We start from the raw sequence: 26,044 nt of genomic DNA on the forward strand, positions 1-26,044 counted from the left end.
CACTAAATAAAGTAATTTCACCAACACCTTGGCTGGCCCAGTGCTGGGGGTGGGCACTGGGGGCACAGGGGGGGTTGGGACTGGGCTGCCTTCCCTCAGCAGCAGAGGCCAAGGAGGGTGGCTCTGGCCCTGGGGAACACTGGTGGCCCCAGCTGCTCTCTGTTGAAGGGGTGTGATGTGAGCCTCTTCCTCCTCTTATGGAGGTGTTTTGGGAACCCAAAGGCAGTGCTCAGCCTCCCTGGCCCCAAAGGACCAACCAGACAACAAACAATGTGGTGACTCTGGTCTCTGCTTGTGCAATAACCTGCCTGAGCCTCACTTTTCATGTCCTGTCTGAACAGGATCTTGAAGCTCAGTGGTTTTTGGAGGTGCTGAACTGCATGGCAGAGCAGTGCTGGAGGGGTCTCTGCTGCCAAAGGGGCAGAGACAAAGGATTTCAGTACAGGGAGTTCAATTTCACTCTCCCAAGGCAGCTGACATCATCAGAGGATCTGGGAAGCAGATCATCCCAAGGAGTTAAATCAGCCTTCTGCCTTTCTGTTAGGTCTTGAGCTTCTCCCAAGCAGCCAGAGAAGAACTGGAGTAGTGTTGGCAGTGACTGGGTGAGACAAGTGCCAAGGCCTTTTCTAAGGGATGTTAAAGGACCTGCCCAAGGCCTGTGTGAAATGCCCAGCCTGGGAGCAGCAGCAGGATGCAGCTGAGGGACCCTGGCTGTGCCCTGACAGAACCAGTTTCCTCCTCAGCTGCTGCCACAGCCTGTGCTGCCTCAGAGGAGTGGGCTGAGGGGCTGCAGGCCAAGTTATCTGTGGTATCTCTGCCAGTCCTTCCCTGGCCAAGGAGTTGCTCATTGCCAAACTAAAGCTGCTCATGTGCTCCTGCCTCTTGGCCTCTATTCTGCAAGTCACTAAAAACCCCAAGGTTGCTGGCCCTGGCCCTTCCCAGCAGGAACCTGCAGTGGCTCCTTGGTGTCCCTCCAGTTCTGGGGGATGAAATGGACCCTTGACCAGTACAAACCCTGTTGCTGCTTTGTCATTTCAGATACCAAAGGCATGAGTGTGTGTGGTGGTGAAAGAATCCCCTCTTTCCTGTCAGCCCACAGCCAGCCTGTGTCAGTGTGATGGCTGCACAGGCACCCCACTAATTACCTCTGACTAATAGCAGGGAGGACGCTGCCCCAGGTGGGAGAGATCTTCCAGGAGCTCCTGCCAGGGACCATGCTGGAGCAGGATTAAGACTGAAGGGTAAGGTTGTTGCAGTCCCCCATCTGAGCTGCCTCTCGGCTCCTCAGCAATGTGCCCAAAGCATTTGGGGTGCACGTGGCCGAGCAGAGCCCAGGGTTGGCCCCAGGGCCAGGGAGTGCTCCCTGAGCCCTCACCCCAGCACCCCTGAGCACAGCAGGGACAAGATGGAGCAGCATAGAACGTTGCTGCAGCCTGAGCATCCTCCTTCCCCAGGGAACAGGTACATGCTGGGGAACTGCTGTGAGACTGCAGAGGCCAATGTCTGTGGCCCCTGCACACAAGCAGGGGCAGGGCTGGTGCCAGCTGCCTGCCTGGCCTCTCCTCGGGGCAGTGGCAACAACCAACCTCCACAGAGACCTCCTGAGTGGGAATGAGATGAGTCCTCATAGCTGACCTTGTTTATTGTTATTGCAGGTGAGAGGGAAGCAGCCCAGAGCAAGGGCTGTCCTGGTGCCATTGTCAGCGTGGCACTGCAGCCGCCTTCGCTGAGCGCCACTGCACCTTCCTCTGTGCCCTCTCTCAGAAGAGGGAAGGGACCAGTTTACCTCAGAGGGGTGAGGAGCTGGGACTGGGCTGTGCTGAGTGAAGGAGGTGGGTTCAGGGAGTGAAGCCTGACCGTGGGAGCTCCAGGACATGCTCTAGGCATCACAGGGCTCGGGGAGTGGTGCAGAGGGATGGGCAGGCCTAGAGGGGCAGAGGCTGAGGGGATTTTGCTCCCAAGCAAAGCCAGGAGTGCAGAACAGAGGTAGGACAGTGAAGGAGGAAAGAACTTCATGTCAGCAGAGAAGTGCACAGGCTGATCTCTCAGAGGATAAAGGCCATGCCCTGCTCAAGCACACTCAGGCCCTTTGGATCCAGAGCACTCATCTGATTTAAGTCCTGCTAGAACAGAAGCATAGGTCTTTGCTGGAGAAGGTGCCTTCCAGTGCCCACCTCCACATCAGCACCATCAGCTTGTTTCAACACACAGTCCTAGGACTACAGACTAAAGGCCCATCCATCTTCCAGCTAAATAAGGCTCCAGGCAGGGAGCAGAGCTGGTGCCCATGCAGACAGCACCAGAGTTGTACCTCCAGGGACAGATGAAACTTGATGTGTCATCTCATGTGTTGAGGAAAAGCAGTGGAGAGTTGTGTGCAGGCTCTGCAGACCCAGCAGGCAGCTGCCCACTAGTGAACAGTTCTTTCCTTCTGCCTCTGGTAATCTGGAAGGGAAAGAGAAGGCTGAAAGAGCAGGAGGCTGATGGCAAGGAGGGATTAGCCAAGTGTTACAGGAGAATGCACATTGTGCTTATACCTCACTAAGTAGAGGCAGCACTTCCCACCCTCATGTGCTTTTAACTAGCACATTTGCACCCAGACAAGTCATTTCAGGGCACTTGGAACAAAAGCTGGTTTGAAGTCCTCTCTTCTGCTCCATGTTTTCATCTTTTCTCCCCCTAGGGGTTAGTTTCCATGCCATGAAGAATCCTTGTTTGGCTTGATTTGATCTGTGTTTTTTCCCCTGTTACCTATGAATTTCGTGGGTGCAGAAACCAGGTTAACACAGACTTTTCCTTCACTTGGAGTTTAAAACATCCTCAGGAAGGAATAAAAGCCACAGGCACAGGCCCACTAGTGCTAGGACTCACTCATGATAAGCAAGGGTGAGCAGCTACTGCCCAGGGAGGGTGTGGAGGCTCCTTCTCTGGAGGGCTTCAAGACCCACCTGGACACATTCCTGTGTGACTTGATCTAGGTGGGACCTGCATTGGCAGGGGGTTGAACTGGATGATCTCTAAAGGTCCCTTCCAACCCCCACCATGATTCCACAGCCCTGCTTTACAAGTCTGCTGCTGGGGGCTGGGCTTGGAGCTGGGAAGCACTTACTGTAGGGGAAGTAACGCACACGCATGGTGATTTCACGGGCTGTCTTCAGGATCTCCACAGCCTGAAAGCAGAAACAATTGCTCAGGGGCCAGTCTGGGCTGGAGGAGAGGAGAGACAGCAGAGGGGAATGCATGTGTTCTGTGGAGCCACCACACGAGCTGGTGCAGGCTAAGAGGCCAGAGGGGGAGATGTGCATGCAGGGACCGCCCCTCCTGTCCCTGCTGCAGCAGCCGGGCTGTGGGAGCGCTCACCTTGCTGTGCTCGATGTCCTGAAAGTCCACATCGTTCACGGAGAGCACCTGGTCCCCCTCCTGCAGCCCTGCCCTGTGTGCATCCGAGTCGGGGATCACCTGCCACGGGAGGCAGCAGCGGCTGTCAGCACAGCCAAGGCAGCCCAGCCCCAGAGCCGCAGCCAGAGCACCTGCAGCCGGCTGGGGAGGATGGGGAGCAGGGGCTGCAGTGGCCCAGCTGTGCTGCCTGGGCTGGGGAGAGAGCAGCAAATGGTGCAGGCCTGGCTGATTGCTGCTTGGCGCGGGGCAAATTACAGCCGTGAGATGCACTGAAAGCATGTGACGGTGTCCTGCACACCCAGCTGGCTCAGCAACGCCAAAGGGAGGGACGGGCGGCAGGACAGACACACCTTGGAGATGAAGATCCCCAGCTGCGAGGCTTTTCCTCCCCGGATGTTGAAGCCCAGCTGTGAGAGAAACCAGCAGTGAAGTGCGGCCGCCGGGGGACCCTGCCCGCAGCTCACGGGGGCAGCACCGGCCCTCTCCGCTGAGTCCCGCGGCAAACGCGCCTCCCGCTCCCTGCCCTTCTCTGCCTCACCACAAAGCTTTCCTCTCCCTCTGCGGCACGGCCCTTCCCAGCAGGGCACGAGCGACTCCCCGCCCGTCCCACCGAGCCCCCGAACGAGCTAAAGCACCGGGACCCTTCCCCGCGGCCCCGGCTGCCCTCGGCCCTTGTCCTGCCCCGCGGATGCCGCCAGCGAAAGGCGTCGGGAACGGCGCCACGGACACAGCGCCCCGAGGATAGAACCGACCCGCACCGCCCCCCACACCCCGGGGGGGGTCTCACCTGCGCCCCGGGCGGCTTCTTGAGGACGATGGTGCGGGGCAGGAACTGCGTGAGCTCGTTGTTGTAGTCGGGGTGTGACACCCGCTGCAAGGCAACGCGCGCGGGCCTCAGCCGCCGGCGGCCGCCACTGACGGGGCTCCGCCGCTTCCCAACCCCCCAGCGTCCCCGGCGCCGGCCGCCCCCTGCCCGCGGCCCCTCACCTCGTGCGGCGGCACCCAGGCGGGGGGGCTCTCGTAGGGCGGCAGGAACACCACCGGGAAGTCGTCGTAGGGGACGCGGGCCTCCATGCTGCGCGCGCGCCGCCGCCCCGCCGGGCCACGCCCCCTCACGGCCGGGCCGCGCCCCCTCACCGCCCGGCCACGCCCCCTCACGGCCGGGCCACGCCCCCTCACCGCCCGGCCACGCCCCCTCACGGCCGGGCCGCGCCCCCTCACCGCCGAGCCACGCCCCCTCACGGCCGGGCCACGCCCCCTCACCGCCCGGTCACGCCCCCTCACGGCCGGGCCACGCCCCCGCCGCCCCTGGCCCCGCCCCGCCGCGCGCCCTGACGCTCAGCGCCGCCATTGGCCGCCGCGGCGCGCGGCCCCGGTTTGAACGTTGGCGGTTGCGGCGCCGCCATCGATCGCGCGCGGCGCTTCCAGGTGGGTCCCGCGGCTCCTGGGCCGGGCCGGCGCCGCGGCTCCGCTGCTCGCCCCCGCTGCTCGCCCCCTTCGCCCGCTGGGCTCGGGCCTGCCCCGCCCCGCCCTGCCCCACCACCGAGAGCGGGCTCCGAGCGTCCCTCCGCCCTAGGCCCCGCGCGCCCTCCGGGCCGGGCCGCGCCTCACCCGGCTCCGCTCCCCCGCAGGGCGGCCCCGGCGGCTGAAAATGGGCAAAGAGGATGAGAAGGGCATCCCGGTGCGAGTAGCGCTGCGCTGCCGGCCCTTGGTGCCGAAGGAGACGGAGGAAGGGTGCCAGAGCTGCCTGTCCTTCGTGCCGGGGGAACCGCAAGTATGGAGCCAGCCCTGAGCCCGCGGCCGTGCCTCCTTCCCCCGGGCCCCGGGGTTTGCCGGTGCTGTCGGTTCTCTCCTCTGCTCCGCAGGTGGTCTTGGGGAACGATAAGTCGTTCACATACGACTACGTGTTCGGCCCTTCTGTCGAGCAAGAGGAAGTCTTCAACACCGCCGTCGCCCCTCTCATCCGAGGCATCTTCAAAGGTTGGTGGGAATCCCATTCAAGCTTTGTTTGAAGGCCCTGGGTGGTTCAGGTGGGCTCTGCTGTGTTGAAGGAGGGGCCCTTTAAATTCTCCCTGGTGACTTGCTTTTTCTTTAGAAATGAAATTATCTTTCTTTTTCTTTCTCAGAGATTAAAGTCCTGCACTGGGGCTTTAAACTGAGAGGGGAGAGATTTAGGTTAGGTGTTGGGAAGATTTTCTCTGGGCAGTGAGGCCCTGGGACAGGCTGCCCAGAGAGACTGTGGCTGCCCCATCCCTGGAAGTGTCCAAGGGAATGTTGGATGGGGCTGGGAGCAGCCTGGTCCTGTGGAAGGTGTTGCTGCCCGTGGCAGGAGGTTGGAATGAGATGATCTCTAAGGCCCCTTCTGACCCAAACCAGTCCATGATCTAGAGACAGTTTTGAGCTTTCAGTGAAAAGTGCCAGATATTGCCAGTTTTCAACTTCCTGTAACCTACAGGGCCAACAAAATGACTTGGGTGTGTTCTTTGCATCATTTTGGTTCCTGAAGCGATTTATGTAGGAAAAGAGGGTTTTCTCAAGGAGAACAATGGATTGTGAAGCATCCCATAGCACAAGCTGTTAGTGATGCCACAGCAGAGCTGAGATGACAGAGAGCTTGCACTATGCTTTTATCACTAGCTGTAGTAAAGCAACAGTGAAGTTTTAAATAGCTGGAAGAATGATTTTAAGCTGTGTTTTAGGGAGCTTTTCATTGGCTTTGATTGTGCCCTCTGCATAAATCTTTTGTAAACTGGCAGTGAGGGGCAGTGCTACTCTGGCAGGATGCTTTCACTAGAATGCAGCTTTGTCAGAACTTCTGTTTCTGTGCCTGACTGATGGCCTTTTGTCCCTCAGGGTACAATGCCACTGTCCTGGCCTATGGACAGACTGGGTCTGGAAAAACCTTCACCATGGGAGGCACTTACACTGCCAACCAGGAGCATGAACCCAGCGTGGGGATCATCCCTCGGGTCATCGAGCTGCTGTTTAAGGAGAGAGAGCAAAGGCAGGATTGGGAATTCACCCTCAAGGTCTCTTACCTAGAGGTAAGTATTGCTTTGGCTTTTGAACTGTGACAAATTTGGGAGTGATCTTTAATGAAGTCACTTGTTGCTGCCACCGGCAGCACCACCAGGCCGTCAGCAGGGATCACTCGGCCCCCTGGTGAGGGGACAAGGATCACCACACATAACCAGCAGCACAGCTGGTGTGTTTATACTGCTTCTCATTGGTCCTTTCTCTAAAGGCCAGGTGCACTTGCCTGTGATAAGCCTTGCTGTTTCACACGCTGCCTCAGCCTCCTCCTTGCTCCAGCTTGTTATCTCGTAGGTATTTTTTCTTCTTCGTTTCTCACAGTCGAGAGCAGCTCAAGGACAATCTACACGTTAGTTTAGCAACTCATGCCTGGTGAGCTGCTTCTGATCCACTGAAAGAAAAGAACAGCTGACAAACAGAGTTATTGTACTTGTGCTAAAAGTAAAATCTATAGCAGGTGTGTGTTGCAGAGTTGTATGGCTGATATGGCTGATACTACCCACACTACTAGTCAAGTCTAAAACACAAACCACTGGGTTTTTGGGTTTTTTTGTTGTGTTTTTTGCTCCCCGTCCCCGCGCCAGCCTCCTTCTCCCAGCTCTCACTTCTGCCACTCCTCCAGGTACCTCACTCATGATGCGGTTGACTCTTCCCCTTTGTCCCGCCTCCATTTCTGTCAGGCGCCACGTTTGGCTGATCCTGCCGCGGCTGGCTTTCGGTATCGCCCAGCTCGGGGCTGCTCTCGGCGCTGCTCTCAGTGCTGCTCTCGGCACTACTCCCGGGGCCGCTCCGGGCGGCGCAGTCGGTATCACTCTCCTGTGTTCTCTCCGTTTCCCTTCACGTACCCAGTGGTACCCAGTCTAACATGGGGTCGCGCTTCCCCCCTCTCCCCTGATCCTCCTGTGCCGTGCTCCTGTCTGACTCCGCCCGCTCGACATTCCCCGCCCACTCTCCCACATTCTCTACCTCCACGCTCCTCCGAGTCTCCTGATCACTTTGAACTCTCTCCTCTGTCCATGCTCTCAGCTCCTTCCCCTGGAGAGCTTCCTGCACCAATATCTGAGACTTTTTCCTCTGCTTTTTTTACCAGAACCCTTGTAATATTTCCCCACACATCAAAAAGCTGACCCATTTCCACAGCCCCAGCTACAGAAGCCTGACACAGCTCCCTGTCCACCACCGTCCACTTCAGCGCATTTAATGACTCTATGGGTGTCCGTATCACACCCTGCCCCTGCAGCCATGCGATGCAAATGGCTGTGGGCATGTACTGAATCTGTTCAGCCACCTCAGGCGCCAGTGCCTCAAATCCCTCGATCATTTGCTCCATCTGTGCCATGGCTGCAGACGTGGGGGGTCCATCACATCGGGGTCACCATACGTTGCCTCCACTGGCAACATCACCAGGCTGCCCGCACAGATCACTCAGCCCCCACTGAGGGGACAGGATCACTGCATACTCAGCATGGATGATACTTTATTCCAACCCTTGTTTACACCATGTGCTTATATCTGCTACCACCAGCACCTTCTCTACTCCACCCCATGCCCACCTCTTCTGTACCCTCCACCTCTCACTTTACAACCCGAGATCTTCCGGACACCTGCCACAGGCACTGCCTTCAGTTAACAGATACTCACTGAATCAGAACCTAAGCTATGACAGGTCTTGTCAGGAACTGGATTCTGAGTCCCAGGTCTGTTCCCTGGGATGTCACGCAGGGTTAGCCATGATTTCAGCATGACTGCATGTGGGTCTTTCTTCCTTGCTGACTCCGAACTGCTGTTCTGCCACCTCCAGATCTACAATGAGGATATCCTGGACCTGCTGTGCCCATCGAGAGAGAGATCTCAAATCAGTATCAGGGAAGAGCCCAAAGAAGGCATAAAGGTCTGTTGCTGTTGGATCTGGGTATGTAAGGGCGTGATGTGGCTAGGGAGGAATGTTTTGGTGCAACAGCTGTCTGGCTCCTTGAGCCCTGCTACTTAATATTGCTGATATCAAGCTTGGAGCAAGTTTTTGCTGGGGGAATCCACACCCAGCCTCTTGCAGTGAGACTGATGCTTGTGAATGTGTATTTACACAGAGCCTTTGCTTTGTCTACCACAGTCCAAGGCAGAGGGTAATTCTGCTGTAAGTTGGGGTGAAGAGGAAGGAAGGGATAAATAATGCTTTCTTCCTGGTTACAGATTGTAGGGTTAACAGAAAGAAACGTCACCTGTGCCCAAGATACTGTGTCCTGCCTGGAGCAAGGGAACAGTTCCCGGACCGTGGCCTCCACGGCCATGAACTCCCAGTCCTCGCGGTCCCACGCCATCTTCACCATCTGCATTGAGCAGAAGAGGAAAAGTGACAAGTAAGTGTGATCCCACAGCCACTCCCAGCACCTGCCAGGACTCAGGGAGACTTACTCAAAGTCTCATAGTCCTGTCACGCTCCCTTGGTCCCAGATGAACTCAGCTGAGGTGCTCTGGAGGCAGGTCCTTCATCATCTCTCTCTCTCTGAAGTATATTTTTGAGCTCAGGAGCTCAAATCTGGTTACTGGACTCCTCCTTTCTGAATTGCATGTTTGCTTGAGAGAGTAAAGTTGTTTCTTTCTGCCACAGGACCAGCAGTTTTCACTCCAAGCTACACCTGGTTGACCTTGCTGGCTCTGAGAGACAAAAGAAGACCAAGGCTGAGGGAGACAGACTGAAAGAAGGTCTGTAGGAAAAGGACTGCTATAGACCACTCCTGCCACCTCTGAGTTAATTAATTGAGTCCTTGTCAGGAAGAGCAAAGCGGTTCTTTAACTCTTGTGGTATTTAACCCAATTTTTCTAGTAAGGACAGGAAATGACCAGTTCTTAGCTACTCACTGTCATCTCTTTGTATGCAGGTATCAACATAAACAGAGGTCTCCTCTGCCTGGGAAATGTCATTAGTGCTCTTGGGGATGAAAATAAAAAGGGTGGTTTTGTCCCCTACAGAGACTCAAAGCTAACAAGGCTGCTGCAAGGTAAGAGACAGACAAGGATAAAGCCTAAATCTACAGATGCACTTTAGAGTAGCAAAAAACCCCAACAGTGCCAGTTCAAAGCAATAGCTGCTGCTGACAAAGGGATTGTTGCATTTACTCAAGTTCCTCTTCTCACTGAAGCCAGGCTCTTTCTATCCTCACATTCGTGGTGCTTTGAGGTGGACTCACAAATGAGTCCTGCTCCTTTACAGCTCCTGTGTGATGAGAGGAAAACAGACAAATTCAATGCAGATTTCTGTTTTTGTGTTGATGGGGAAGGAGGAGGACAAGAAATGAAGTCTGGAAGCAGAGATCTGTTATTACACTCTAATTGTAGCGACTCTCTGGAGGATACTGCAACCAGAGCGAAGCCCAAGCTGGCTGTGCCCTCACCATGCCTGTCCTACTTGTTTGGGTTTCTTGGTTTGAATACCTGCTCTTTGTGACACTTCCTTCAATAGCTGCAAAGATCTTTTAACATGTTTAATCTAAGGTAGCCTTTCAGGTGGGGATAGCTACAGTGATGCAACTCACTGGGATGTCTTTCTTGGTAGTTTGAATACTTTGGTACAAAATCTGGCTCATCAGTATCTTTCATAGCTGAAGGTATCTAAGGAAACGAGTCTGGATAATGCAGAGCAGATGTGGGGCCCTTTTTTGTCCTGATCAGGAGTTCTAAGTAGCCAATATGTGTCAGTGTAAACCCAAAGGATAAAGTGCCATGCAGCTTGAGGATCTGAACAAATCTGTTCTTAGCCAACGGCTCTTTAGAGTGGAAGAGGATGTGAGTTCTGCTGTCTGGCTATCCGTGGAGCTCTTGTGTGGGAGAAGCAGGGGGGAAACCTGAAAGAGCTGTGCCAGAAGTGGCATCCAGGAATTACAGCAACCATAGAACTTGCTTAATAGGACAAGAGTATTACTGGGGCTTCTGATGTGAAATCATTGATGCTTAGAGCTGAGACATAACCGTGAGGCTTTGCCTTTCAAAGGAGGATGGCAGCATGGTAGTGACCGGGCCAGAGGAGAAATATGCCAATGGCACAAAACTGCAACAGGTTATCTTCTGGCTGTAGTGTGGAGAGGCCCTCACATGCTCTTAGATATCTTAACAATGACACCTTACTTGTCATTCTTGCATTGCTTACCCCTTGTCTTCCTCCTCAGATTCCCTGGGTGGTAACAGCCACACTCTCATGATTGCCTGTGTGAGCCCAGCAGATTCCAACCTGGAAGAAACTCTCAACACCCTGCGGTATGCTGACAGAGCAAGGAAAATAAAAAACAAGCCAATTGTCAACCTGGACCCTCAGGCAGCTGAGCTGCACCATCTGAAGCAGCAGGTACTGAGTGCTCTCTTAGGGGAGAGGAGCAGATGTGCCTTTTGGGGGCTAAGCTCAATAAACAGCATGCAGAGACGTTGGATGCCAAGCTACAGTATATGCAAATATGTAGCACGTGTTTCTCCTGGAGATGGCTGTGGAAGTGCTGTAAAGGCAGCACAGGAATGTTTCTTGTCATTCTACAGCAGCTATTCGATGCCATGGAAGCATGGTAGTGTTAGTATGGCTTGGATTTCCCTTCCACTGAGCAAAACATTGCCTGCCTGTTAGGCTGCAGGCAAAACTGAGTCATAGCTGCCCTGCTGACAGAGAGGGAAGTGAAGAGTGTTCCTGTGTGGTCAGCTGCAGAGGGGATTAAGTTGCATGGACTGGAATTGGTTAAACCAAACCTAGACGTACTTGGGGGCTTGTTAATCAGGCTTGCTGGGCTTGCTTGCCAGGGGGCACGTGAAGCAGCCTTCGGTGCCACCCCTCCAAAGAAAAACTCAGCAAGCTGCTTGCACCATGGAGCAAGTGAGTGGTTTTGCTTTCTGCATAGGAGCTTTCACCACAGCCTAGGGACTGTTTATTAACATGCTGTACATCCAAATTACCTCTTCTAGCAGCTTAGGAGAAGGCAAGTGGTCTGACCTGGGCTCACGTGAAAGATGCTAAGGGAGCATTGGTTCAGCCAGGGGGGAATCTGCCTTTTGGCCCAGCAACTGCACACAGCAGTGTGTGAGCTGGAGGGATGGAACTGCTCTGGTCTGAGCATTCCTGATGAAGGGAGCCCTTTTTAGGAGTAAATTTACTGAAATACTGCAGCAACATAATTCCTTCCCACAGACAGTAGCAGAAGGACAGTTTTGGAGCCCTTATTAACACTGAGGTTCTCAATAGTGTTCCTTTTAACCATCTGGTTACTATATGGCAGAGATTTATAACTAGTCATTGTCTTTCTAGGTTCAACAGCTCCAGGTGTTACTGCTGCAGACCCATGGAGGGACCCTCCCAGTGTCTATCAAGTAAGCTGTGTAGATGAGTGCTCAGTGTAACTGGTGGCCATCACACACCAGCAAAGGCTCTGGGGGCTTGCATACAGCAGGACAGTGCTTGCCCACGGCAGTGCTCCCCCTTCAGCCATCCAGAGGGGGTTCAGGGTGTTTCAGCACATTGCCCTGAGACTGGCAGTGTGGGTGTTGTCTGCTGAGGATGTTTCAAACCCCAAGTGCATGGAGTTTACAGCCTTGCCCTTGGTTGAACAGCATGACTGGTTCTAAAGTCTGTTTTCTTCTCTTGCAAGCGTCTGCTTCAGTGAGCTGTTTTCCTTCAGTTTATGAATTCAGATTAGGCTTCTCCAGTTATTCCTGTTCATCTGCTTACATCCGTGTCTGAATTATGTAGAAAACTTGGAGGTAACTTCAGTGCTGCAACAAACCTCTAGGGAAGTGTTGACATGCAAACCTGTCCTTCATGTTTCAGTAGCATGGCACCCTCGGAGAATCTTCAGTCCCTGATGGAGAAGAACCAGTTGCTCATGGAGGAGAACCAAAAGCTGAGCCGAGGGCTGAGTGAGGCTGCTGGTCAGACAGCACAGATGTTGGAGAGGATCATTCTGGTAAGATTCAGCTGCCCAAGAAGTGATTTCAGTTGCATCACTTCCCCTTCAGCTGAAGATTAAGCAATATCAGCTCCTGCACTACTGGCAAGTCAGGAATCTCCCTCTTTAAAGATCCTCTCACACATTTCAATGTCTAGTTATCAGTCAGAACCCAAAGGTTCCAGAGCTTGTCAGAGCCTACAGATTGGTGTCTTTAGCAGGGAAAAAATAGACCTGAATCTTTCAGCTTTTCTGTTGCTTTAATGTTTTAAATATCAGCAGTTGTATGTGTGCTCTCTCTCCCTCTTCCCCCACCCCACTCTGTTTTGGTTCACTGCAGTGTAGACTCCTGCAAAAAGAGGTGTTCAGTCTAAAGAGATTGGTGCTGGTGACCATGTGAGAGATTTCAGTGCATTGATTTGCCACAGACTGAGGACACACCTTTTGCTACAAATGAATTAGTTGCTTTGAGGCCTCTTCTCTTGCATTTCCTACAACTCTGTGTATGTGATTTCTCTCAGACAGAACAAGAAAATGAGAAGGTGAATGCCAAGCTAGAACAACTTCAGCAACATGCTGTGTAAGTCTCTTTTCACCCCCTCCTCACAGTGAGCTGTCCCAGATTTTGCTGGGATAAACTGGATACAGGCAGCTTGTGTCTGTTCATCCAGACTCGTGTGTGTGTGTACACTGGGGAAAGTTGTTCCTTACTGGTGTGTATATGACACAAATGTGCCCTGACATACTCAAGGACTTACTCCCACTTCTGCATTGCAGGTGCAAGCTGGATCTACAGAAGCTGGTGGAGACTCTGGAAGATGAAGAACTAAAAGAGAATGTCGAGGTGATTCGGGATCTGCAGCAGATCTTGACTCAGTTGCAGGTAAGACTGAAGCCAGGGTGAGGGGAGTGTGTGCCAAGGGAGTTTGTAATGAAAGCTCTGGTGGTTCTGCTGAGCAGTGGGTTCCACTCTGCAGAAACCTTGCCTGAGGAGCCCAGAAATTACAGGTATTAAATGACTCTTGATATCCACTTCAAAGCAAGCTGTCCTGCTGTTCTTTTCATGCTGCAAAAGGCCACTTGTGGTTGAGTGGCTGCACAGAGTGGGGGGCAAAAGGAAAAGTCTCCATAGAAGAATCTAATAATGGCAGATGAGTGAGGATTTACAATCCAAAAGCTGGAAGGAGTGAGGAACTTGGTAGTTTGAATGAGCAACCCAAACTGCAGATACTTGAAAGTGTTAAATAGAAGTTGACAAATCTTTGACTAACTGGGAACGTCTCTGTTCATCCCCACTAGACAATTCCCCTGTTCCCAGGCCTCTGCTCTTGTGAGGAGCTAGCTGCCAAGGCTGGAGCTCAGGCAAGGCTGGAGAGAATGTCTTGTGCAGCTAGGCTAGGAGCACACTCACTTTCCAGAGAGAGCTTTCTGGACAGAGGAGAATAACATTATGCTTTCTGTCATAACAGGCCAACAGACTGAGAGCTTCATTTTACTTCATCTTTCACTTTTTATCAACGTTTTCTTCTTGTCCTACACAGAGTGAAAATGCTGCCACAGTGGAAGCTGCTGTGGAGATGGCAAACTCTGAACAGGATGCTACAGCTGTAAGTGGGAGGGGTCCAGCAGTGCAGAGCTTCCCAGGGCATGATTTTATTCCCTCATCACTCCTCTTTTACCTGTGTCCTTGTGCTAGTTTTCTGATCCAAAGGCTTGCTGAACAATGTGTGTCACTTGCATGTGCTGCCCCTGGGTGCCCATGTTTCCTCTGTGTGACCATGATCCACAACCTGTTCTTATTTCTGAATATTTTATGTAAAAAAAACCCCAAACCAACCCAATTTGAAGTGTTCTGCAGAAACTGTGATCACATAGTTAAAGAGCTTTCAGCTGGCCTCTCCTGCTTATGGCTCTGTTTCCCCCAGGAAGCAGAACTGGGCCAGGATTCCAGGAGAGCCTCAGATGACTTCAGCACACAACATGCCCTCCGACAAGCACAGATGTCCAAAGAGCTGCTGGAGCTGAATAAAGCCTTGTTGCTAAAAGAGGCATTGGCCAAAAAAATGGCTCAGAATGATAATCAGCTGGAGCCCATTCAGTCCCAATACCAGGTAAACTCTTCTGCTGTAGCCCTTGTAAGGCTGTGTTCAGTTTCTTTTTGCCAGTGAGTGCAGTTAAAGCTGAGGAGGGAAGGGATCTGTACCCTCATGAGCATCTTCTTACTGGGTCTGTTTCCTTAAGCTTGTCACTGCTCCCTTGGGCATGGAGGGGCTGTTGACTACGGGTGTCAGCAGTGAAGGTGAGGGATGACTATGTCCCACTAGCTACAAGTAGCTCTACCACCAGAAGTTGCTCTTTCCCTGAGAGAGGTGTTAGCCTCTAGCTGTTCTATGTGAAACAGCTTCTCTCTGCTGTTCACAGGAGGTTTGCTTGGCCACAGCAAGCCAGAATGCAAGTACTTCATTGTCAACTGCCATAGTACAGCCATGTGATTGGCTTCCCCTCTTCACCAGCTGGGCTGGGACCTCCATCTCTGAAACTGTTCAGTCACAAATTTTAGTTGGTTGCAGTGTTTCTGGGGACCAACTAAGATGTCAGCATCTGCAGGCCTGGAGCCCTTTTGACACTGGTACTTCTTTTAGACAAGGTGGCTTACAAACTGTTGGAAAGGAACATGGCTTCTGGAGGCCTCCTGTCTTAAAGCTGTGTGTAATTTCAAGGTTCTTCAATGCTCTTGTCCTTTCTAGACTAATGTCAAGGATCTGGAATTGGAGGTCAGCAGTCTGCAAAAAGAAAAGGAAGAGCTGATCCTTGCTCTGCAAGTGGCAAAGAAGGATGTCAACCAAGCCAAGTAAGAGTGACTGGGCAAACTGTGCCTTGTAGCACTGAAAACTGATGTTTCATTGTCTTGCTCTTACTTCTACTGGTTGTGATGCTGTGAGGGCTGTATGAAGGTGACAGTACACAGTTCCTTTGCTTTTCATGTGTGTCTCAGGTTGGAGAGTGCAGTGCTGGGGCTGGGGTTGAAGTGTGATTTCCTTACAGGCTGAGTGAGCGGCGTCGGAAGAGGCTCCAGGAGCTGGAAGGGCAAATTAGTGAGCTGAAGAAAAAGCTGAATGAGCAGTCCAAGCTCTTGAAGCTGAAGGAGTCTACGGAACACACAGTGTCCAAACTGAACCAGGAGATCCGGGTAACTCACCCTGCATGCAGCCCTGGGCTTGCCCCAGTGCACACACAGCTGCTGCCAGACAGGAGACATTGGCTGTTTCCTCAGGCTGAGAACAGCAGGCTTTGCCCAGACTCCTTTGGCTCTGTGACCTCAGTCATTGGTTTCATCTAGTAGTAGGCTGCCCAGATGGGCTGTGGAGGCTCCTCTGGAGACATTCCAACCCAGCTGCATGGGTTCTTGTGTGCCCTACTCTAGATGGTGCTGCCCTGGCAGAGGGATTGCACTGAGTGAGCTTCTCAGGTCCCTTCCAGCTCTTGAGACAAATGTCTTCTGACCTTTCTGATCATTTACTGCTTGAGCTGAATCACTTGACTTCAGTGGCATTTCCATGTGTGTACTGTGCATGCATTTGCCCCCCAAGGTGAATTCCTGGGTTTTTGGCTGTTGTTTGGCCTGTGCTGTGAGTGGGCAGCACTCTGATGCTTCTGCCACTCCCCACCCGTGACACACACGTTAGGGGAATGTACATTGAATCTACCCAGAGTGCAGGTGCTGGACAAATCTTCCAACCATCTCTGTTTCTCAGGAAATGAAAAGCCAAAGGGTGCAGCTGATGCGCCAGATGAAAGAGGATGCTGAGAAATTCAGGCAATGGAAGCAGCAGAAGGACAAGGAAGTGATCCAGCTGAAAGAAAGGGTGAGCAAACAACAAGCTCCAGACTGTACCTCCCTCCAAAGAGTGTTTGCTGCAAGGCTTTGTTTAGCTGAAAAGCAGCTGGGAAGTGCTTTGAAGGTGATTTGTTCATAGGGTTGCCACCTTTCAGCAGTTGTCATAAATGGACTCACTTGCTTATGTCTGGAGACCTTAAAGCTCACGACAGTTGCCATGATTGAGCTCTAAAGCAGAAGGCAAAAAGCTGATGTGTTTCAGTGCTGCAGGTTGTGGGCTTTGGCTGCAGATGGGGTACTGAAACTTTCACAGGGCTGTTGAATCCGCAGGTAAACAGAGTTGTCATGAGTTCCAGTGCAATGGACAGCAGACATCTGGCCCTCTTGTTCTGTCTCAGGAGTTGTTCCTGTAACAAGTTTTCCCCTTGGTGCTTTGGGATGCTAAGCCTGAAGCTTCTGGTTTCCAATCCCTGGCAGTCTTTATGCTCCTAAACCTCTCTAATGGAAGGAAGGGGCTCCACATGAGTCGCCTGAGGCCAAACAGCCCCCTGTCCCCGGTGGCTTAAGCTCATAAAGATCAGTGAAATGGCTCTCCAGAAGCACTTGTGCTGCAGAACACCAAATGGAGTTGCTGTGTTCAGGAGGTGTGAAGCTGATGGGTGATTCTCCCTGTGTCCCCGTTCCCTGCAGGATCGCAAGAGGCAGTACGAGCTGCTGAAGCTCGAGAGGGATTTCCAGAAGCAGGCCAACGTCCTGCGCCGCAAGACCGAGGAGGTGAGGGGCCAGGGTCTGCTGCCAGCTCCTGGCCACTTCCTGCACAGCTGCAGAAACTTCATGCAGAAGCACTGTGGGGGGCTGGGAATTGGTGCCTTTGTCTCTGCAGAAAGATATCACGCTTCTCTCTCCTAGCCCCTGAGGGAACTGAGTTAAATCTGCTCCTTACAGGCTGAACTGAATCACCCTTTAAGCACTGGGCTGCTGGGGCAAATCTTACAGACTCCCAAGCTAGAGAGTGTACCGTGAGTTTGGGTGGTGGATGTGCTGGGCTGCAGTTCAGAACTCCCTTGGGAACAAATGCCTCTTGAAACCGTCGCTTCCGATGCTTCCTTCCACCTTTAGGTCTAGAAGCAGGTTCTCAGGAGAGGGAATAAGGATCCTGCTGGATCCTGAAGCTGTTCTGGTTTTATCAGCCTTACACTCTTATGTCAGTCTGCCTTGTGTTGTGAGTGCCTCGTGTTTTGGGCTGTGCAGTGGCTGCTGTTGAGCTGCTGTGTGAACCGTTTTGCAGGCAGCAGCCGCCAACAAGCGCCTGAAGGACGCGCTGCAGAGACAGCGGGAGGCGGCCGACAAGCGGAAGGAGACCCAGAGCCGGGGCATGGAAGGACTTGCTGCACGAGTAAAGGTGGGTGGCAGTGGGGTGGGCATCCCAGAAACCAGGGGGCAAACAGCAGGGGGCAAACTTGGCTCTGTGAACTCAGTAGGTGCTGCTGGGGCAGGTGGCTGGAGAGCAGAGGGGAGGAACATGGGGTTAAGGGAGACAATGGGATGATTCAGTTTATCTGTGAGGGTGTTTCAGAGAGGATTTAATGCTGAAGTTGAGACTACAGTGAAGCACTAAGCTGAGTTTTGGTGGTTTGGGTTTGCTTTTTCCCCTGCAGAGCTGGCTTGCAAATGAAGTAGAGGTTCTGGTTAGCACTGAAGAGGCTCGGCGGCACCTCGCAGATCTGCTGGAGGACAGAAAGGTCTTGGCCCAGGAGCTCCTCCAGCTCAAAGAGAAGAAAGAGGCCGGGGAAAACCCTCCCCTGAAGCTCCGGGTAAGAGAGGGGAACGTGCCATTTCCCCTGTCCCACACCTCTGGCTGCTCAGCAAGTGCTGTCACTTCCTCTGCTCCCTCCTGTCTGACCTTTCCCTGGTCAGAAGGTGGGGCTGGAGCCATTCCCTGTGGGAGGAAAGGGTTAATGCTGTTACCTGGCAGGGAGCAGAGCTGCTGAAGTATGTTGTTACTCACCCAGTCTGATGGATATGAGCAGCTCACACTCCTTACCCCAGACTTTATGCTTTTGGGAAGGAGCAATAAGCTACAGAGGGACACTTAGAGGCTTTGATACTAGTTTGGCTCCTCTTTGGTGAAAGGCTGTAACTGGAGCCCAGCCTGGGCTGCATTCCTGCCCCTCTGCCCAGCTCTGCCCCTTGCTCTCATCCTGCAGAGACGCACCTACTCCATGGCAGAGTTGCAGGCGTCAGAGAAGGACCTCTCCGTGTCAAAGCAGATAGAAAGCCTGGAAACTGAGATGGAGTTCAGGTGAGGCAGCAGGACAAAGCTGACTTGCACGGCCTTGCAGCTGTTTGTTTTTTCCTCATCTCTATCTATGAATCTTCTTCACAGTAAAATGTGTCTCTAGACTATCTACCACACAAGTACCTATAGACTACAGAAGTTCATGTTAAGTTTAATGTAAGTAAAAACTCAAGCAGTGACACTAAAAATGACAAGAGCCATGTGGGTTCCCTGGCTTGAGTTTTCCCAAAATGTGGGGCTGTGAGGACACTGCTCAGATGGCTTTTTCTGGACTGTTTGTGAGCATTCCTGTAAAACACTGCACTTCTCATCGGAAGTGTGGAGGGGAGGAGAGCCTACCCCTTAGAGCAGAGCATTGCAGACTCCAGCTGCTGTATCCTGTCTAATATCCTGGCACCAGTGGTTTTAGCACACACACTAGCCCAAGTTTTCTCCTGTGTTATAACCTCCAATGCCTGTGTCCTCCCAAGGAGTGCCCAGATAGCAGATCTCCAGCAGAAGCTCTTGGATGCAGACAATGGGGATCGTGCAAAGCAACGTTGGGACAGTATTGCAACAATTCTGGAAGCTAAATGTGCTTTGAAGTATCTCCTTGGAGAGGTAAGCTTTGGATTTCCCTCTTTTATCTCTAAAAACAAAGGCCCTGAGTCTGCTTAGCCAGGAAGGAAAGGAAGGGGCTGACAGCAGAAGCTGTCTGCACTCTTGTACTGGCTGAAGTTTCTTTTAATCAGAAATGGTGAGGGAAAATGTTCTCCTGTACAACACACAACTTGAGGGCATGACACCCAAACACAGGCAAGAGGGAAATGAAAAAGAGATGGGTCAGAGGTATCAGCTAAAGCTGTGCTTGTAGAATCCTTACCTTGGAATAGTGAAAGGGAAGAGGCCAATGTCAGAAGAGAAGAGAAAGATATACCTAAAATACTTCCTGCACAAGCAGAGATTCTGCAGCTCTGAGGTCAGAGAGGAGGCAGTGGGATGGATGTTGGAATGGGAGGAGCTTGAACAAAGTTGAGAGCAGGAATTGGACTAACATGGAATGAAAGACAAAGCAACTGAATGGCAGTCACATGTTGGTCCCTGGTGCTTGGCAGTTAAAGGAGAGTGAAGGAGAGCATTCATTGTTGAGGTCTTCTGCAATAACCAGATTTAAATCAGATTAATCTAGAAGGGTTAACAAGACCCCCTGCTCTCTGCTCTGCACTTCTTGCTGGTTGTCAGGCCAGCTCCAGGCCTCTCATCTAGTCTCCTTGTTACTGATGGCCAGGACAGTGCTTAGGGTGGCTTGAAGCGAGAAAGAAATGCTTCCCTGTTGGACTGGCCGCCTGTCTGTCCCAACAGCCATTCTGAAGCATGGAACTCATCATCCCAAGCAATCATCTTGCTTTTGTCTTTTAGCTGGTCTCCTCAAAGGTGCAGAACAGCAAGGTGGAGAGCAGCCTCCAGCAGAGCAAAGCCAACTGTTCAGATTTGCAAAATGTGCTGGTGGAAGAGAGAAACTACAGAACAGAGATGGAAGCTGAGTTCCAAAATCAGCTGTTGGTGCAGGAGCAGCAACACCAGGAAAAGGTAAAATCATACATGATAGAAATCTGGAGAGCTCCTGGCTCTTGAGACTGACTCACAGCTAATTCAGAGGCAAGGTGCCAAAGCCAATCTGTGGCTGTGTGTCTGACCAAGGTTTGTTAGACTCTTGCAGACAGTTACCAAAAGCCCAAGCAATGAGGGGGCCTCATCTGCTGTGCTCTGCAAGCTGCTTCACTTAATGCAGTTGTGCAGTGCTTTAAGTGAGGCTGTCACAGCTGAGCATGAGAGAACTTGTGAGGTGGATCAGGGCAGAATCCTGCTGGAAGTGACAGAAAGAAGCTTTATGAAGTTGAGGCTTTTCATGCCTGGGCTGCCAGATGTCTCTGTAGGAGTTCACACCTCTTTGCTGTCTTCACTGGTTCTTAGATTCTGTACCTGCTCAGCCAAATCCAGCAAAAAGAAGCAGCAGAGGAGAAGCTGGAAGAGTCACAGAATGGGACAGAGAAGCAGGAGTGCCTCAAGTTCCAGGTCTGCAGGGGGCTGGGGGTGGGTGGGTATGCTCCTCAGGGCTACCTGCTGCCTGGAGCAGGAGCTTTAGAGAGAGGAAGGGGCAGAAGGACCGAGAGCATTTCCCTTTGTAGCTGAGATTTGCCGTGTTTATGTGTATCTGATGGAAGATCCATCAGAGAGAAACCCCCAGGCTCATTCCAACCTGTGTGGCAGCTCTCCTCTGCAGCCAACTGCAGTGAGACTGAGCAGCTCATACAAACCTCTCCTGTGCTCAGAGCACGTTTAAGTGGGGTGGTCAGTGTTACTAATCCTCTGCTGAGCACAGCTCCACGTGCTGTCAGCAATGGAACAGCTTTCCCTTGCTCTTATAAACACCTGACAAGCTGCACCTTGTCTTGCCACTAAGAAATGAGTGGTGTGGCAGGCTCCTGGGTGAGGGCGTGGTCAGTGATGCATTAAAGCAAGAGCAGTCCTGGGTGCACCTAATTTGGAGACAAGCCTTAGAAACAGAGGGAGTTTCAGCTCTTAAAATGGTCCTTCTGAAAGGGTCATGTTCTCTCAGCTGTAGTGACAGAGTTATGCATGAACCAGGGTGGAGGCAGCAATGATTTTCCTGATTAGTCAGAGCTCATCTCCTGATGGAGAAAACAGAGAAGCCCCTTTGGATCTTTCTTGCAAGATCAAACAGCAATCTGTCCCAGACATAAGCCTGAGGCTTTCCTCTTGCCTTGCCAACAGGAGGAAGAGCTGGAGAAAATGAAGGAGAAGAACCAGGAACTTCTCCGGGAAAATGACATGCTGAAACAGGTAGAGATCTGTACACACAGGCCTCAGAGCCCCTTGGCCCTTGGGATGATGCAGGTTGCAGAGGTGACTTTGTTGTGTCTCCCTACAGAAGCTGCTGCTCCTGGAAATTGCCAGTGGGCAGAAGCTGCAGCGCATTTGGCAAACGCCACCCGAGTCCCCAGACTCTCCCTTCGACTATATCCCACCCAAAGTAAGGCTTCTGGGTCCCACCTTCCAGGCTTTTGCTCTCCCTGGCTTCTCTTCTCTTCATTATCTTGGTTTCTCTCCTGCCCAAGGTACTTTTTACAAGGCATTTTGTTCTGCCTGTTGCAGTGGGGCTGGCTGGGCTGTGTTTCAGACAGCCCTGGCTTCTGTGCTCACAGCACTTCTGAGACTGGCCTGCACTGGTTTGCAGCCTTAAAGAGACAGACCAACCCCCAAACCTGTTTCCTCAGTCTCATTACGTCTGTCTGTAATATCAGTAATGTCTCTGTGGCATTTCCAGCCTCTGAATCATGGAGCAAGGCACCTGTCATCAAAGACTGTAACCCTGGCTTTGCCAGAGAGCCAAATCTTAGTGCTGGGAGGAGGAAATGGTCTAAAACTGCTTTGCCAAGGCCCTGCCAAATCACTGATTTCCCAGGCACTTGCCAACTGTGCCCTTGTACAGTCTCTAGCAGCTTACACTGGCAGATTGAATCCCTCACAGCTTGATCTTTTGTCTCCTCCCTAAGCCTACCTCCTCCTTGTCTCTCAGGGGAAGGGGCTGTGCTGGTGGGACTCCCAAGAGCCTGTAAACCCCCCCCAACCCTCCCAATTTCTGTGTGTAGCCAAAGACTCGTCGGCAAACAACAGCAAAACCCCAGGCACCAACCCTAGAGATGAATGTGGCTGAGCTGTTTTCTGACTCAGGGGACTCTGGAGAGGAGAAGGAGGATGCAGACTGGGTTCCAGTAAAAGCAGCCAAAGTGGCAAAGAAAAGCACGACAGGGGTAAGACCCAGTTACCTCTCACTTGTTCTGCCCTGTTAGAGACTCACTGGGCTGGACCCTGGGGGTGTGCAGAGACACAGGGAGCTTGCAGAGTCTCTGCTGTTGCTCCAGAAAGCCTCTGTGTGACAGTGCTGCTGGCACTGCTTGTTTGTCACCTCAGACAGAGCAGAGGTTGCCAGTCATCAGCAGCACCTTCCTAAGTAGTTTCTAATTGGACAAGTCAGCTTCTAGCACAAAGGAGACATGTTGTGTCCTGCTGCCTGTGGCTGGGCTGGCCTGTGTTTGACAGCAGCAAAACAGGGAGCCCTATCAGCAGCCTTGTTCCTTCATGGAACCTCTTCTAGGGGGAGAAGAAAAGGGATGGCCTGTCCTGTGTCCCTTTGAACTGCTCCTGGTGGGGTGCAATGTGGCTCTGGGTTCTGACAGAGGCCTCAACTTCCATCTTCTGTTTGTATCACTCTGAGCCCAAAGCTTCAGCCTCCTGTGCAGTCAGTGGGGATGGAAGAGGTGATTTGGAACATCCTGACCACGAGTCACTGAGCCCACAGGCCTCTCTGGGCTTGAATTGCTCTGGAGTTAGACCTCCACTGTGAGCCAGAGGGTTCTTCCCCTCTCACAGATTCCACCTGAGTGGCTGTGAAAATGCTGCAGTTCCCACAGGATTTCAGCAAGTTTAAGGACTTGCTTCAGATCCTTCCACTGGAGCTTGTCAGGCTGAGAAACTGAGTTACAGCACTGGTGTGGTTTGGAGAGTTCTCCTGGGCCATGTTGCAGGAAGGAGGGTTTGTGCTTCACAAGGGCTCTTCTGAGTTGCTTTAGGTAGCCCCGTGGGACTCCAGGGCAGGTCCCTGCTCAGTTCAGCTGAAGGCTGGAGCAGCTGATCCGTGGGAGCTGCTGCTGCCTCCTGTCCTGGCCTAGCAGAGTCTCCCTGGCCTGATGCTTTGTGGCTAAGTTGAGTTTCCTCAAGGCACAGTGCCTCAGGTTTGCCTCCTGCTGCACAAATGTGAGCTCATTTTGGATAACCTGAAGTCAGGGCTGGAGTAAGTGAAGCTGCTTTTCTTGAGGTGGAAAGACCTTATTTCTTTCCTGGGCTGCAGCACAGAGAGTGACACAAGCTGAAGCTGGTGGCAGTTTGGGGGTGATGCTGTCCTTTGGATTGCTTCAGGTGTTGGCAGCTGGGGCAATCCAAGTGCAGTCTGCCCCAAAGCAGAGCTCTTTCTGTACAGCCCCTCTTCTCTCCCCCAGTGCTCCTGCAAGGGCTGGTGTGCCAACAGGCAGTGTGGCTGCAGGAAGCAGAAGGTGGGCTGTGCCGAGGGCTGCAGCTGCGACTCTGCCAGGTGCAGGAACAGAGACCCTGGGGTCCCGGTGAGTAGTGCCAGGGCCTGCAGCCCCAGCCCTGCCCAGGGGGCTCAGGGGGGAGCTGGCTGCACCCAGCAGCAGTTCTGCCACCACACTTTGTGTGGTTCAAGCTCCTGCATGTTTCTGAAGCTACAGTTCAGTGTTTATCTGCAGTTCTCGACTGCAGCACCAGCCACTAGCTCCAGGCACAGATAACTGGGAAATGTCCTGAGTGACGTGGGCTGCAGTTGCCCCAGGGGAGGCTCAGACTGGGGCTGAGGCAGAACTGTTTCCCTGAGAGGGGTGTCAGCCCCTGTGCCAGGCTGCCCAGGGAGCTGGGGGAGTGCCCAGCCCTGGAGGGATACCAAAGCCCTGGAGCTGAGGTGCTGAGGGCCAGGGGGTAGTGCTGGGCTGGGCAGGGTGGGGACTGCAGCAGCTTCAGGGGCTTTTCTAACCAAAATGACTCTGTAATCTGCCAGTTGTCAGCCCTGAGGCTGCAGACAGACAATTGAAGTCTTTTTTTTGCCCTTAGTAAACAAAGTACATCTTTAGCTCATGGCACAAACCCAGAACTCACTTCCAGACAGTCTGTTGTGTTTTAAGGCATGGAAGGGATGGTTTGGGGAGGGGATTGCAGCATCAGGGAAGGTTCTTGGGCCACTGCTGTTCATTTGGTCTCATGCTATAAAAGCCTGCCTTAGTCTTGGGTCTTGGAGGTTTGAAGCAGAGACTTCCCCCAAGAATTCTTTAACTGCTGCCTGACAGAGCATCCAGCAGCATCCAGCACCTTGTGCTGTGAATTACCTTGGAAAGGGACAGAAGGTGGTGTAGGGCCCCCTCAGCTGCTGGAGGAGGAGGGGTGGGCGTTGCAGAAGTGATTCATGGAGTGTTGCCCCCTCAGGATGCCACACTGGGAGAGGACAAGGTGAAGGACTTAGATGATTCCTTCAAGCTCGAGGACCCCACTGAAGTGACTGAAGGAGAGACCTTCTTTAAGCCCGTGTGTGTCGCACCAACTGCAAAGGTACTGCCTCAGCTCCCCTCCTTCAGAGCTCCTGAAACCCCCCCAGGATGAGATGCTGCTGGAAAGCTTTGGGCAGGCTCCAGCTGCCAAACCAGCTTCTGGTTCTGAGGCTGGGTTCTTAAGCTTTCATGCTAAACCTGTTTCTTTCCAGCACAGCTGGATTCCCTCAATCCCCACGTACCCTCTGCTCACCATCCCCAGGGCTGGGGCTTCCTGCTCAGCCCATGACCTTGCCCTTTGAGTTTTGACTTGAGTAAAGAAATGAGGCAGCTCTTCGTGTTGGCCTGGCAGCTTCTGGCCAACTCCACTATTGTCTTCCTTGCTTTTCTGACAGGTCCTGAAAGACATCACAGAGCAAGATGTGCTCCTGAAGAAGCCCAGCACTCCTGCTTCCTGCCTGGTGAGGGATGAAGAGGCCCAGGAGAACCAGATGCCTTTTGTAAAGAAGAAGAAGAGAATGCTGAGCAGCAACACCAGCTTCTTCTCAGGTTGCACCCCTATTAAAGAGGAGTTTGACTGACAAGCCCAGAAGCTGCCCTGTGCCTGGGTTGTGTTGTGCCTCTCTCAGCCTGTTGCTGGTGCTGGTTTAGGTGTGTTGGCATCTCTTGCTGCAGCCCCAGCCGGGTGCCGGTGGTGCCCCACAGCTGCTTCCCTCAGCAAGGGCCTCAAACACTAGTTCCTGTTAGATTGTGTCCAGTTCTTTGTAAATATTTCCGTGTTGTGGGGCCTGGGCTGAGACTCTGCATTTCTGTAGCGAGGGGAGGTGGTTCAGCCAGGCTGCTCCTTCCAGCTGCCTTCCCCGCTCTGAGCTGTGAACACGTTGGGTACTGTTGCATCCGTGACCTTGAAAGGACTTTGCATTTGCACTGAACTGTGGCCACTGTCTCTCACAACAGCACCAGCACCTCTTTGGCCCTGGGAGCCCTGCTGGTGCTGGGGAGGGAGGAGGCAGAGGCCTGGCGTTTTAAACCAGCCCCCAGCCATGAAAGGGGGGGTCAGTGCTCCTTGGGGGACACGACCTTGTTCCATGAAGTTAGAAACTGGCTGCCTCGGGCCAGTGTAGGAATTTTAAGTTGATTTTGTAATGTTAATAAAGTAACTCCTCCAACAACTCCCTTCTGCTTTCTTATGTACAAGGCCCTCCCTCAGGTGCTCTGGGCTCAAAGCTGTGCAGCAGGGCCTGTGCTGCTGCCCCTGGGGCTGCCTCCAACTCTTTTTTTTCTCTCACACCATACTCCAAAACCAGCCCCAACCAGCCCCTGCTGCTTTCCTTTCCCCTCCGTCCCCCTCTCTCATGATTTTGGAGTTGCATGATGCAGAAACAGTAACTTTTTTCCCCCCTCTGAGGCTGCTGCTGCCAGCTCAGCTCTCTCCTCTGAG

At 52.8% G+C, this 26,044-nt stretch overlaps 2 protein-coding genes and 1 long non-coding RNA gene across 4 annotated transcripts; 1 reads left to right on the forward strand and 2 right to left on the reverse strand.

Moving 5' to 3' along the window:
* Positions 1 to 1,624: 1,624 nt before the first annotated feature.
* PDZD11 (PDZ domain containing 11) lies at positions 1,625 to 4,509 on the reverse strand. 2 transcript variants are annotated; one of them, XM_062006520.1, is made up of 6 exons: positions 4,387 to 4,509; positions 4,187 to 4,270; positions 3,750 to 3,806; positions 3,361 to 3,459; positions 3,110 to 3,170; positions 1,625 to 2,445 (listed from the first exon to the last, which is right to left on the reverse strand). In XM_062006520.1, the coding sequence occupies exons 1-6, from the start codon at positions 4,471 to 4,473 to the stop codon at positions 2,411 to 2,413; spliced, it is 423 nt and encodes a 140-aa protein (XP_061862504.1). In that variant the 5' UTR covers positions 4,474 to 4,509; the 3' UTR covers positions 1,625 to 2,410. The 2 variants fall into 2 exon arrangements, with proteins under 2 accessions (XP_061862504.1, XP_061862505.1); XM_062006521.1 differs by lacking the exon at positions 4,187 to 4,270.
* Positions 4,510 to 4,755: 246 nt separating this feature from the next.
* KIF4A (kinesin family member 4A) lies at positions 4,756 to 25,685 on the forward strand. The gene is made up of 31 exons (XM_062006540.1): positions 4,756 to 4,827; positions 5,031 to 5,173; positions 5,265 to 5,379; positions 6,253 to 6,443; positions 8,234 to 8,323; positions 8,623 to 8,789; positions 9,041 to 9,135; positions 9,312 to 9,431; positions 10,596 to 10,771; positions 11,714 to 11,775; positions 12,233 to 12,368; positions 12,872 to 12,930; positions 13,128 to 13,233; positions 13,892 to 13,957; positions 14,276 to 14,461; positions 15,098 to 15,201; positions 15,396 to 15,540; positions 16,106 to 16,216; positions 16,879 to 16,962; positions 17,477 to 17,590; positions 17,847 to 18,002; positions 18,396 to 18,490; positions 18,958 to 19,087; positions 19,886 to 20,056; positions 20,441 to 20,542; positions 21,263 to 21,331; positions 21,420 to 21,521; positions 22,141 to 22,302; positions 23,548 to 23,667; positions 24,542 to 24,664; positions 24,999 to 25,685. Exons 2-31 carry the CDS (start codon positions 5,051 to 5,053, stop codon positions 25,182 to 25,184), a joined length of 3,666 nt encoding a protein of 1,221 aa, XP_061862524.1. The 5' UTR covers positions 4,756 to 4,827; positions 5,031 to 5,050; the 3' UTR covers positions 25,185 to 25,685.
* On the reverse strand, positions 8,095 to 8,930 carry LOC133626573 (uncharacterized). Its single transcript, XR_009819641.1, has 3 exons — positions 8,845 to 8,930; positions 8,652 to 8,759; positions 8,095 to 8,257 (listed from the first exon to the last, which is right to left on the reverse strand). It is a non-coding gene; the product is annotated as an uncharacterized LOC133626573 (long non-coding RNA).
* Positions 25,686 to 26,044: the final 359 nt, after the last annotated feature.

This window comes from Colius striatus, chromosome 13 (genome assembly GCF_028858725.1).
Source record: "Colius striatus isolate bColStr4 chromosome 13, bColStr4.1.hap1, whole genome shotgun sequence".
In the NCBI taxonomy this organism is placed as follows: domain Eukaryota; kingdom Metazoa; phylum Chordata; class Aves; order Coliiformes; family Coliidae; genus Colius; species Colius striatus.

What these genes read in the sequence shown, in the direction of transcription:
- PDZD11 (XM_062006520.1), bottom strand. Translation starts at nt 4,473, where the DNA reads ATGGAGGCCCGCGTCCCCTACGACGACTTCCCGGTGGTGTTCCTGCCG. An exon ending in CCTGGGTGCCGCCGCACGAG is followed by an intron (nt 4,271 to 4,386) that starts GTGAGGGGCCGC and finishes GTTGCCTTGCAG; the next exon opens with CGGGTGTCACACCCCGACTA. An exon ending in TGTGCGTTACTTCCCCTACA is followed by an intron (nt 2,446 to 3,109) that starts GTAAGTGCTTCC and finishes TTTCCCTTCCAG; the next exon opens with ATTACCAGAGGCAGAAGGAA.
- KIF4A (XM_062006540.1), top strand. Translation starts at nt 5,051, where the DNA reads ATGGGCAAAGAGGATGAGAAGGGCATCCCGGTGCGAGTAGCGCTGCGC. An exon ending in TCAAGGTCTCTTACCTAGAG is followed by an intron (nt 6,444 to 8,233) that starts GTAAGTATTGCT and finishes TGCCACCTCCAG; the next exon opens with ATCTACAATGAGGATATCCT. An exon ending in CAGAAGAGGAAAAGTGACAA is followed by an intron (nt 8,790 to 9,040) that starts GTAAGTGTGATC and finishes TTTCTGCCACAG; the next exon opens with GACCAGCAGTTTTCACTCCA.